The 12,405-nt window shown below is 45.1% G+C and overlaps 2 protein-coding genes and 1 pseudogene across 3 annotated transcripts; 1 reads left to right on the top strand and 2 right to left on the bottom strand.

The window, feature by feature from the left end:
• Positions 1 to 1,877: 1,877 nt before the first annotated feature.
• LOC119334873 lies at positions 1,878 to 2,019 on the bottom strand (annotated as a pseudogene).
• Positions 2,020 to 6,047: 4,028 nt separating this feature from the next.
• Positions 6,048 to 9,220, top strand: LOC119329678 (pentatricopeptide repeat-containing protein At1g11290, chloroplastic-like). Of its 2 annotated transcripts, none has more exons than XM_037602741.1 (2): positions 6,048 to 8,300; positions 9,104 to 9,220. In XM_037602741.1, the coding sequence occupies exon 1, from the start codon at positions 6,048 to 6,050 to the stop codon at positions 8,232 to 8,234; it is 2,187 nt and encodes a 728-aa protein (XP_037458638.1). In that variant the 3' UTR covers positions 8,235 to 8,300; positions 9,104 to 9,220. The 2 variants fall into 2 exon arrangements, with proteins under 2 accessions (XP_037458638.1, XP_037458639.1); XM_037602742.1 differs by lacking the exon at positions 9,104 to 9,220 and adding an exon at positions 8,409 to 8,576.
• LOC119329679 (bark storage protein A-like) lies at positions 8,812 to 11,569 on the bottom strand. The gene is made up of 6 exons (XM_037602743.1): positions 11,207 to 11,569; positions 10,569 to 10,636; positions 10,236 to 10,391; positions 9,638 to 9,829; positions 9,370 to 9,543; positions 8,812 to 9,242 (listed from the first exon to the last, which is right to left on the bottom strand). The coding sequence occupies exons 1-6, from the start codon at positions 11,436 to 11,438 to the stop codon at positions 9,051 to 9,053; spliced, it is 1,014 nt and encodes a 337-aa protein (XP_037458640.1). The 5' UTR covers positions 11,439 to 11,569; the 3' UTR covers positions 8,812 to 9,050.
• Positions 11,570 to 12,405: the final 836 nt, after the last annotated feature.

The following is a 12,405-nucleotide window of genomic DNA, read 5'->3' as shown; positions in this document are numbered from 1 at the left end:
GCGTCGCCTGCGCCTGCTGACGCTGCAGGCTCGGGATCGCTGCCCGCAGCACCTGAATCCTCCTCGTGTTCTGCAACAGTTTCGTCTTGTTCTGCTGCATAAAATCATGCACAAAAACTAGATTTTCTCCACTGTTAGCAACAGGATTAGGGCGAAAATTAGCCTGTTGATCAACTACAGGTTCGTCGCCATGATCAAAAGGTGTAGACTCAGGAAGTAAAAGGACTTCTGACCGGAGAGGGGTGCCTGCATTACGATTTAGATTTGCAAAGGGAAAAACAGTCTCATCAAAAATAACATCACGGGATATGTATACTCGTCCAGCAGCAACATTTAGACATTAAAAACCTTTGTGAAGATTGTTGTAGCCAAGGAACACGCACTGTTTGGAACGAAATTCTAACTTTTTGGAATTATAAGGGCAAAGATTCGGCCAACATGCACATCCAAAGACCCGAAGAGAATGATAATTGGGTTATTCTTGAAACAAATGTGTCAGAGGAGTTTCAAAATTAATCACTTTGCTAGGGGTGCGATTTATCAGATATGTAGCAGAGAGGAAAGCCTCATCCCAAAACTTCAAGGGCATGGAGGCATGGGCTAAGAGAGAGAGCCCTACATCAACAATATGTCGATGTTTTCTTTCTGCTGACCCGTTTTGCTGATGAGCATGGGGACATGAGACATGGTGAGTGATTCCTAATTGACGAAAAAAGGAATTTAGACGTTCATACTCGCCACCCCATTCTGTTTGCATAGTGATTATTTTCTTATTGTACAACCTTTCAACAAGGGTTTGAAATTCATGAAAGACTTTAAACACTTCGGATCGGTGCTTAAGGAGATATATCCACCTGAATTTGCTGTAATCATCAATGAAAGACACATAATAGTTTTTCTTATTGATAGAATCATGGGCAGGCCCCCATACATCGAAGAAAATTTGCTCTAAAGGAGCTTTAGACACACTGTTTGAACTAGGATAAGGAAGTTGGTGACTTTTGCCCATTTGGCATGCATCACACACTCCTTCTTTATTCAACTCGCTACTAGAAAAGGGAATATCATTCTGGCTAAGAACATGACGCACTATGGTAGATGACGGATGCCCTAGCCGACTATGCCACCTTTCAACAGGCAGTTTATTGGCACCAAACGCTTGCTTGCTTGAGCTAAAGGAAGCCGATGATACGGGGTAGAGACCTTGTCTACACCTGCCGCGCAGAAGAGTTTTCCTCGTTCCCTATTCCTTGACGAGAAAAAAAGTTGGGTGAACTTCAAGGAAGTATGATTATCAGTGGATAAGCGATGGGCGGAGATAAGGTTTTTGGCGACATCGGGTACATGCAAGATGTTCTTAAGATGAAGATCACGAGTAGGGGTACGAACAGTAGTGTGACCAATATGACTAATTTCCATACCTTCTCTGTTTGCAGTGTGGACTTGATCGTTGTCGTGGTACTTGTTGTGGACGGTCAACTTGTCGAGTTCAGTGGTGATGTGATCGGTGGAGCCAGTGTCCAGATACCAGTTGGTATCTACTCCATAGGACGAGGTTGTGGCAGATCTGGCGCTCTTCTCGTTCTTGGTGTAGGAGATGTCGAAGCGCCGGTAGCATTCGAGGGCGGTGTGATTCGGTCTCTTGCAGATCTGGCAGACGACCTCAGGAAGATCATCGGCTCCTCCGTTGCCGTTGCCGTTGCCGCGACCTCCATTGCCACGACCACCGCCTCCATTGCCACGGCCTCTGTTTCCGCGGCCACCTCCTCCATTGCCACGGCCACCGTTACCGTGGCCAAAGCCACTGCGGCCACGAGAGATAGTGTTGGCGGAGGACTGGGAGGAGTGGTTTCCACCTTCGAACATAGCAAGACGCTTTTCAAAACCGATCAACTGAGAGTAAAGTTCAGCTACCTTGATTGGTTCAGTCCTCGCGGCGCAGATGGACGAGACAAATGAGATGTAGTCGTAGTCTAGTCCGGCAAGGATGTAGGAGACCATGTCATCATCGTCGAGCGGCTTGCCTGCTGAAGCCATCTCGTCGCCCAGCGCTTTCATGCGCCCGATGTAGTCGGCGATGGTCGCGGTACCCTTTTTGGTGGTGGAGAGGGCGATCCCCGTGTTGACGATATTGGCCTGTGTCTGGGAGAGGAACATCTCCCTGATGGCGGTCCATGCCGCGGCGGCCTTGGTGCAGTGGGAGGCGAGATCGAGTTGAAGATGAAGCTGAGCACCTGTGAGTCTTGCGCCACGGTGACAAGATACTCCAGGTTTGGCGCATCTGTCGGCTTGCCGTCTTTATCGGCGAGTTTGGGCTCCGGGAACGGGTGATCAGGGTTGAGGAGATCGACCAGCTATGCTCCACGGATGGTGGCTAGGGCTTGCGCGCGCCAGACCAGGTAGTTGCCCCGGTGCAGCTTGTCAGCGATGGGAATGAGGGCAAAGGCGGCGGTGGCGGCGGAGCTGGAGCTAGCCATGACTAGGTTTGGATGTTGGAGAGGAAGTTGGCTCTGAATACCATAAAAGATTGGATGAAGCGTATGCCTCAGGCAGGGACGCGTTGCATGTTATATAGGCAAAGAGGTTTACAAGATTTGGTAGTTAGGTTATGTTGGATTGATCCTCAAGAAAGAAACACAAGATGAGGATGAATCCTAACAACCACAACTACCGGTTACAACACCACGCAACACGCTAGCCTACCAGGCATACCGGGCGTATATACGGTTTATACTTATACCGTATATACATGTTACAATGTATTCTAACAAGGAGAAGGAACTTCAAGCCATCAGAGGGGTGGCCAGAAGAAAGGAAACAAGATGCAGCTGATGACTCATAATATAAGTTGTGTATTTATTTTTCTACATCTGACAAATTGTACTTGACACCTTTTTTTCCTCTTATTTTGCGATGAGTCTCCATATATGCTTTACCAATTACCCAACTAGCAAGAAACAAAAGGAGAGTTGGCTTAGCTAGCAAGAGTTAAATTACATGTTACCACAGATACAAACAAGAAATGCTAGCTTCAAGATTAGGAGACACCGGGAAGTAGGATGATGCAGTTGGGTCTGCTGGTGCAGTTTTTTGTTTGGTGTCAGACCGCTGTCTACTGGCTAGTGGCAACGGCAAATTGCATTTGTACTGTGCGAAATTAGCAGTGGACGTGATCGACAGAATTTTTGTATGCATGTGTGTTGAGCATCGATGCGGGTGTAGACTACTGGGCCGTATGTCCAACCGAAATTGAGATGAATCATTTCTATTCTCCCGATACGGAGCCGCGGTGTATATGTTTATCTCGTGCAATATCGTGCCAGGAATGTTACAACATAAGGGTTACAATGTGAGGATCGAGGAAGATAAAAGAAAACCAAAATAGAGTCGGTTTGGTTTATATCGCACCAAATCTTGTTTAACATGATGAGAATAACCTTCTCAAACATCCTCCCTCAATCACAATTTGTGCAAATTGAGATTCTTCAATGCTCGGAGCCAATGGATATAGTCTTTGGGTTGCTCCTCTTCGATCGTGTTCCGTGCTAATACCAATTTGTCCTTCATGAATCTTGGCCCAATCCCTCATCCATTGTCGGTTCAACAAGATCAAGTAAATGTTAAATATAAGGTAGAATAACATTCAAAAAAAATATGAGGTAGAATCGTTGAACCGGGCGACCTTTCTTGGCTAGCGACTTTTCAGGTGCTTTAAGGGAGATCTCTATTTTCTCTCCTTCTATTGATTGTATCTCTAGATAGTCGGCGAAAATGGCACCCAAAGTAGCATCAACAAAGTGGGATAGAATAGGTTGTTTGCTTACTTTTTATGTCCTTGTTTGTTTGGATACAACTCTAGTATACAACATGTCGTCTCAGTCGGTATGAAAAAGCCCATTGTTGGCGAGTAATCATGCCGTCTAGGTTGGGGGTCAGTGATCCTAGGGACATTCACAGTTGGGTGAAGAGCCGATCAAGAAAGCAATATGTCAAAGGGATCACAACAAGAGCCTCTAGTAATAACCTCCATCACATGCGGCTTTTGGTGAATATTCGTCGGTGAAATAAGGAGCATAGTCTGTTATATGTGTATCAACCATCTGCTTTATGTTTATCGTAGATGGATCTTACAAGCATGAATATATCACATTCTTATATATATATATATATATATATATATATATATATATATATATATATATATATATATAATGACATATCAAGTTCATTTGATTCTCAATCTCTGGATTGGTGGTGGTCTAGTTGTGAATATTGAGCCTCGGAGATCATCATATTTGTCACAGAGTCAACTGAATTCCGGACCGGCAGTCTCTTCGGTGAGCAATCCATGGTTGGTTTCAAGAGTATGTCGTCTTTTGGTCTTTGAGAGGTACCCCTTCTATGGTAGTGTGATCTTTTAGTTGGTCTTCTTCGATTTGTGTTCCACAAAATATTGATCTTTGCTTCATCAATCCCAGTTCAATAGAATGTTCATATTAGGATATCATTATTGAACGAACCACCTTTCTAGGCTACCAACTTTTGCAAGTGCTTCTAAGGGGCATCTCTATTTTCTCTCCTTTGAGCATTTAGGTGTCTAGGGCCCGTGACAGTGGTGTCTAGAGCAACTCCATTTATGAGTTGGCTCAACAAATTAAAAATATCAGTGTAAGTCTAGGCAATGCTTAAAATAGCTTGGAAGTGGAAACTTTTGATGAACACGTACATAAAAATTTCACCAACAATGCTTTACATGGCTAACAATTAATGTACACGTATATATATACACAACCATCTGACGATTGTGTGTTCTTCAAACTCCTCGCATCATTGAGTATCAACGTCGTAAGTAACCTTCTCCTACACCAATCATCAGAAGAAATGATGCAAGAAAGAAGAAAATAAATACTGATAAAGAGAATAGGTAGGTTGAGAATAGGAGACACCAGGAAGGGAACACTTCGAGTGCATTAAGCATGCTGCACTCTAATATGTGTTGCTCCGGCACGAGATCATTTTATACTCTCTGAGAATCAACATAGAACCTTGTCAAGTCAGGCAACTGGAAGCAATGACATCTGTGTGGCAAAAAGATGCACAATGACTTCTGGACGTGTAGTATGGACCTTTCGCATGTTTACTTACCGTTGCAATTTTCTCTTGGGATTGAACTATGAGATGCCTTTTTAGGGTTGCCTTGCCACATTGATTTCATTGATGTTATAGACACACATAGACCACATGAGAAAACACGCACGGACAACTTGTCGGAAAATAAAAAGGTTTTAAAATGTGAAGACACGCGCTTGCAAAGGAAAAGTGTGCGGGTGGGTGGGATGATTTGTTTGGCCTCATTGATGTCTCCTCCTGCTAGCAGGCATGTTGCCATCGACCACCTCACATGCCTGAAAATTGCGTTTGCATATTCCGACCTTCCTCTGCACGTTCACTTTTCACCTCAAGCTTTGCCCATAAGATACACCCCCACGCTCAACTGTTAACACAGGCTCTCGCGGTAGAGATGCTCGCCAAAGTATAGTAACTAATCAACATATAACTAAGTGAGTTGGCTCTCCAATTTGAAATGACAAGCATAAGTTTGGGCCAAGCTTAAAATAAAAGGCATCCTCTTGCTCTTCATCTCATCGCATTGGATCTTGAAAAAAAACATTTCATAAAATCGACATGAGATGAATATTCTCACCAACCACGTATTTGTATGACTTACACAAATAACACGAACATCGGTCAAATGGGTTCTCTAATTGTTCCGTGAGTCATTTAGTTTCACCACCACAATTTATATACCACACGAAAAATTCTCCTACACTGCCGCAAAAAAGACAAAAAACAACAATGCAATTGAAGAAAGAAGAAATAGAAAAAAAAAAAGAGGCATTGAGACACCGAACATTTTAAAATAGACATGGGGGAAACCTAGAGATTCGTGCGGAATAACTTGAAGATTCGTGCGGATGCTTAGCTGCCATGTGACTGAGAGGTTGTGACGGGATAACTCCGAGAAAAAAAAAGGAATACAAGAGGACATGCTGTGCTCGGCCTCGTCGCCGCCTCCTCCCGCCGGCGGGCATGCCGCCGCCGACCACCACGCGCGCCTGAGGTCCGCGGCCGCGCGCTCCGACCTGCCGGGCGCGCTCGCCGCCTTCGCCGCCATGTCCACCTCCGCGTCCGCCAGCCCCGTCCTCCGCACCTTCACTTCCCTCCTCAAGCTCTGCGCGGCGCGCGCCGACCTCGCGACCGGCCGCGCCGTCCACGCGCAGCTCGCCGCGCGGGGGCTCTCCGCGGAGTCCCTCGCCGCCACGGCGCTGGCCAACATGTACGCCAAGTGCCGCCGGCCGGGCGACGCGCGCAGGGTGTTCGACCGTATGCCCGTGCGGGACCGCGTCGCCTGGAACGCGCTCGTGGCCGGGTACGCGCGGAACGGGCTCACCGGGGCCGCCATGGAGATGGTCGTCCGGATGCAGGAGGAGGACGGGGAGCGGCCCGACTCCGTCACGCTCGTGTCTGTGCTGCCCGCCTGCGCCGACGCCCAGGCGCTCGGGGCCTGCCGCGAGGTGCACGGGTTCGCGGTCCGCGCTGGCTTCGACGAGCTCGTCAATGTCTCCACGGCGATCCTTGACGTGTACTGCAAGTGCGGGGCGGTTGAGGTTGCCAGGGCTGTCTTTGATCGGATGCCGGATAAGAACTCTGTTTCTTGGAATGCCATGATCAAGGGGTATGCTGAGAATGGGGATGCTACTGAGGCTCTCGCGCTGTTCAAGAGGATGGTGGGGGAGGGCGTTGATGTGACGGATGTATCTGTGCTGGCAGCATTGCACGCCTGTGGTGAGCTTGGGTATCTTGATGAGGGGAGACGTGTCCATGAGCTACTCATGAGAATTGGGCTGGAGTCAAATGTGTCGGTGATGAATGCGCTGATCACCATGTACTCCAAGTGCAGGAGGACCGACCTCGCTGCCCAGGTTTTCGATGAGGTGCGCTACAAGACACGGATCTCCTGGAACGCCATGATCCTCGGGTGCACACAGAATGGAAGGTCAGAAGATGCAGTCAGGCTCTTCTCTAGGATGCAGCTAAAAAATGTGAAGCCTGATTCGTTCACTCTCGTCAGTGTCATTCCTGCACTTGCCGACATCTCAGATCCACTGCAGGCAAGATGGATCCATGGTTACTCTATCAGGATGCACCTAGATCAGGATGTGTATGTTCTGACAGCCCTTATTGACATGTACGCAAAATGCGGCCGTGTCAGTATAGCTAGAAGTCTCTTCAACTCAGCAAGGGAGAGGCATGTTATCACATGGAATGCGATGATCCATGGGTACGGCTCACATGGTTTTGGCAAGGTTGCAGTTGAGCTGTTTGAAGAGATGAAAAGTTCTGGCAGAGTGCCCAACGAGACGACATTCCTTTCGGTCCTCTCGGCATGCAGTCATGCTGGTTTGGTTGATGAAGGGCGGAAATATTTTTCGAGCATGAAGGAGGACTATGGGCTTGAACCTGGGATGGAGCACTATGGTACCATCGTGGATCTTCTTGGCCGAGCTGGGAAGCTAGATGAAGCATGGTCTTTTATCCAAAAGATGCCTACGGATCCTGGCATTAGTGTTTACGGTGCAATGTTAGGCGCTTGCAAGTTGCACAAGAATGTGGAATTGGCAGAAGAATCAGCGCAGAGGATCTTTGAGCTAGGGCCAGATGAAGGTGTGTATCATGTCCTCCTAGCTAACATTTATGCAAATGCTTCAATGTGGAAGGATGTTGCAAGGGTTAGAACTGCTATGGAGAAGAAAGGCCTCCAAAAGACTCCTGGATGGAGTATTGTGCAGCTCAAGAATGAGATTCATACCTTCTATTCTGGAAGCACAAATCACCAGCAGGCAAAGGACATTTATGCAAGGTTGGCTAAGCTAATAGAAGAGATCAAAGCTGTGGGGTATATGCCGGACACTGATTCTATACATGATGTAGAAGATGATGTCAAGGCACAGTTACTCAACACCCACAGCGAGAAACTTGCCATTGCATATGGACTCATCCGCACATCCCCTGGTACAACAATTCAGATAAAGAAGAACCTCCGCGTCTGTAACGACTGTCACAATGCAACCAAGTTAATATCTCTAGTGACAGGACGGGAAATAATCATGAGAGATATTCAACGATTTCACCATTTTAAGGATGGTAAATGTTCATGTGGAGACTACTGGTAGTGAAGTGTTGAAGGCAGTCTGAATATGGATTTTGAGATGATAAAACTTCGCACAGCTACTATACAAGTAAGCCTATGAATTCGGACTATAATGTGGACTAAACTAATTGGAAGATATATTAAGGCAGTCGCTAAGTTTTATTTGTGGCACACTTTTGTGTGACCATAATTTCAGATCACAATTTGAGATCTGAATTACCTTGCCATACTTTGTCACGGGTCTAGCAGGTGCCTTTTCTATTGGCATCATGGCTAAAATTCTGAAGCACCAGGCAGCTCTTAGCCTCTTATGGTCATCTAACCTTCTCAGCGAACATTCTGTAGATCCAGTCCATTTACATTGGTATTGTAACGCATTTAACAATTATGATGTTTCTACCTTCATTTGAAATAGTACACATGGAAGTTGTTGACCACAGAAAACACTTCTATTTTATTCTCGTCTGGAATCAGATGATGTACATGATGAGTGCAAACTGTTGATAACTAATAAACACTTAGTCTTACCATTTTGCATACTTGAGACTGTGAGATGAGTATGTAACAACATCTTGTATTCTGTAATGAAAATCAAGGACTGTAACAACATTCTGTCTTTTATTCACCATTTTGTTCCCGCATTATCCCAAAATCCCATTAAAAATGGATTGACATATCCATGTTTACAATTGAGTATACATTGAATACTTAATTCTTCCGTTGAAAGTTTTGTGTACTTCGAAGCTAAGGATCACTTCTCAGTCTGATTTTAGTTTCCAATTGCTGTTTAAAACTATTCTACTGTTCTGCTCCATGGACATAACAGCTCTCTTTTGCCTCAGTTTTTTGAACTTTGTGCTGATGGTGTTGACATCTGCCTGCCAATTGTAGCAATGAACTCCACTGCCACTTTGAGTGCATTAATAGATGCCAGGTTCATCAGGCTTGTTGATGACCATGTTGGTTCCCCTCCAGCCAGATCCGATACTCCCCGGAACACAATCACAGGTACGCCAGGAGATGTTGTTGTCTGTTGAAATATTAAGTGCACTTAATTAGTGATATCTTAGATTTTATGATTGAGTCGATATTGTGGAGCGCAAATGTTGCCACATATATTTAAGTAAAGATTATGAGAGATAAGATATGGAACCCACCATCACCACTGCTGCGCTTTCCTCATCTATTGTTGACACTGCAAATTCTCTGAAAAGGAACTTCCGGTATTCTGCATTGTCTAGAAACATGTCAGCTGATGCTCCTTTTAGCCCATGAACCACTTGTGGCGTTTTAGGTAAACAAAAAGTATCATTACACCTTTCAAGGTTGACCTACAGAAATTTACAAGTAGTACAAATTTTAGGCTGTGTTTCTATGCATAAGCCTGTACTTGCTATACAGCTGAAATATAGTGGTATCTCTCACCTTAAGTCCTTCTGCTATTTTGAACCATGCTGAATCTACAGGTAACCAGAAAACTTCTTCCATGGGCTTGCCAACTGAGTATAGCTCCTCATTTCTGTATTTCAGAGACCCTAGCAGGTTCTCTCCTCCATTCGGGACGTTAAATTGTCCAAAGTTTAGTTCTGTTGACTCTTCTTTAAGTGATTTGTACTTCTGGAAAAATCAAAATCAAAATACCAGAGGTCTTGTTAAGTAGTGAGATCAAATGTGAGATGGTTGATGGTAAATTATCTTCTAAATTCTAATGATGTGTGGTTCTTAAATTATCTTCTCTTTGGAGTCCAGATGTGTTTACATTCTACTAGTGTGATTCCCCTTGTTTTAGTGTACCACACAGTTTAAACTGCACACATGCTTTTAGAAGAACTATTTACTTGGTTTCTTCTTCTTTGAACTAATTAACTTATATTTTATCTCAGCGCAATAAATTTTGTGTCCTCGCAAGGAAACTGGATTTAAAGATGACCAGATTCCAGTTTTTATCTGTATCTGCAGTTCTGCACTCACCAGTATTGCAACATGAAATGGGGAATTAAAGCTAATTACAGTAGGAGGGTACCTTCCATGTCCAAGCGCCTGTATAAGCAACTAACTTGGGGACACTGACATCTCCAAATGACATTGAATCATTAGAGCTGCCTGCTGTGCCATAATGGACAATACCAGACACGGTAAAGACATCGAGGAGAGTTTGTACAGTGACAGCTGCATTCAACTGGAATAACAAAGAAACAGTGGTTACGGGTAAGCATAGTACAATTCGTATTTGAATTCCTACGATGTTGCTTTACTGCCTACAAGTATTTTTTTCCTTGCTTTCCTTTTATAAATGAAAAGGAGCTCCTCCATATAACAGCAGGAGTGATAAATGCAGAAGTTCAGGTTTTAGTACCCTGCGTTGTCCTGTCAATGCGTATATAACATTCACACCTCGAATACTCCCGATGTGAAACCTCCGTCCTGAAATAATATGAGGTGAGACTACTCATGAGGCCATAGGAAGATAAATACATACATGCATTAAAGACTGAAATACTTAGTCATGGAGCTTGAATGAGAGCTCAGTCCTATCAGGAGAATAGCAAAATCAGTTAACATGTAAAAAGGAATACGGTACAGCGGAGAACTTGTTTCTGATTGTATCTTCCTTTTCCATTTTCTTTTTCTAATGGAGTATATGTTATCTTCTTGTCTGTCATGTTTTCCTTCTAGTCGCTTTCTGGACACCCCCCCCCCCTCTCTCCATAGGTGTTATCCAAAATGTGTGAATGGGTCAATCTGCATTCAGGTATGGTTTGTCATGTGCACACAGCTTCAGGCATCTCTATAAAGACCACACTATCATGTCTACCTGTTGCCCCACTCTGTTCTGTGGTGCCTGGGTTCAGTTAGCAGCAGTTCAGCACTCAGTGCTAGCTGTCTTGTAACAACCAAAAAGTCAACTAGGAATGCCCAAACTCACCCACTGTTTGCTCAATCTACAGGAAAGCCGAAAGCGATTCGGATCAGAAACGGGAGGCGGAGACTCACCGTAGAGGTCAACGAAAGGCTGGACACGCCAAGGCCTGAAGTAGCCGGAGGCCTGGAGCGCGGTGTCCTCGGCGACGTACGACATGACGAGACCAATGGACGGGCCGCGCCTGTTTGCCCTGTCGACCTGCTGCCGCACCTGGTCCATCCCGGGCAGCGCCGGCAGGGCCGTCGTCGACGAGCTGGCCAGCAAGCAGAGCAGCAGGAGCAGCGGCAGGCGGGAGAGCTCCATGGCTATGGCTGGCGTGGACAGGGAGCAAGCAAGCGAGCAAGGAGCAAACTCAGAAGCACAACGGTACAAGAGGATGGGGCAGTTTAATTAGCTCCGCTGGTCTCTGGTCCGCGATGGCGACGGTGATTGGGTTGGGTTGGTGGCGAAGGTGATGAGCGTGCTCCCATTTTTTATACTCGGATGTGATTCGGGATGTCTCTGTCAAAGGATTTGGGCCACTAAGCAAAATCACGTGTCCAGTGTTGTACTGGGATAAGCATGGGAAAACAGAGGAGGGTTATTCGTTGTTTTTAATTTGTTTTTGTTATTTATTTATTTTATTCTTTTGTCTTTGGGTACACACTGTTTATCTCTGTTAGTGGAACTGGACTTGCCCTTGCTTAAGAAAATATAAATATTGCTGAAACTAATTTGTCAAGTTAGTTTTGTGGATCACAAAACCCGACATCATATCTCAGACTTCATGATAAGTGAAACATAATGGTAGAATATGCATGTGTTTATATAGATGCCGGGCCGCCATCTCTACACGGTGCATTTTATTAATTTCCTCACATTTTATTAATTTCCCCACCTACCTTCACGTGACATGCCTAAACTACACTGACCCGCTCCTATATATTTCGACCCCATGTTCGCATGAACACGTAGTAAAGCCCATCGTCTCACATTCATTCATCCATGCATTTTACATTTCCACATAACTCTCTCTTCATCATTTTTTACAAAAGGTAGATTTCAATACACATAAACAATACACATGATGGTCGACACATAATCAAGATGATGTTAGAAAACACGTATGACTGAGAGGCATCAGAAAAGAAACAAATACGTGAATAAATCCTTCCACACCAAATAGCGATCATGTTACCACGCCCAAGGGGCACAATCTTTCATTGACAGTTGGACTGCAAACATAGGAGCTCCTAATCGGAGGCTATATCACCAGTTAAGAGCATCTCCA

Source organism: Triticum dicoccoides, chromosome 7A (assembly GCF_002162155.2).
Source record: "Triticum dicoccoides isolate Atlit2015 ecotype Zavitan chromosome 7A, WEW_v2.0, whole genome shotgun sequence".
Classification (NCBI taxonomy): domain Eukaryota; kingdom Viridiplantae; phylum Streptophyta; class Magnoliopsida; order Poales; family Poaceae; genus Triticum; species Triticum dicoccoides.
The sequence above is the reverse complement of the archived record's forward strand: the minus strand, read 5'-3'. Positions and strand labels throughout refer to the sequence as shown.

Excerpts from the sequence above, each read along its gene's own strand:
- LOC119329678 (XM_037602741.1), top strand. The coding sequence starts at position 6,048 with ATGCTGTGCTCGGCCTCGTCGCCGCCTCCTCCCGCCGGCGGGCATGCC.
- LOC119329679 (XM_037602743.1), bottom strand. The coding sequence starts at position 11,438 with ATGGAGCTCTCCCGCCTGCCGCTGCTCCTGCTGCTCTGCTTGCTGGCC. Across the intron at positions 9,830-10,235 it reads CAGGCGCTTGGACATGGAAG|AAGTACAAATCACTTAAAGA; the intron begins GTACCCTCCTAC and ends TGATTTTTCCAG. Across the intron at positions 9,544-9,637 it reads AAATAGCAGAAGGACTTAAG|GTCAACCTTGAAAGGTGTAA; the intron begins GTGAGAGATACC and ends AAATTTCTGTAG.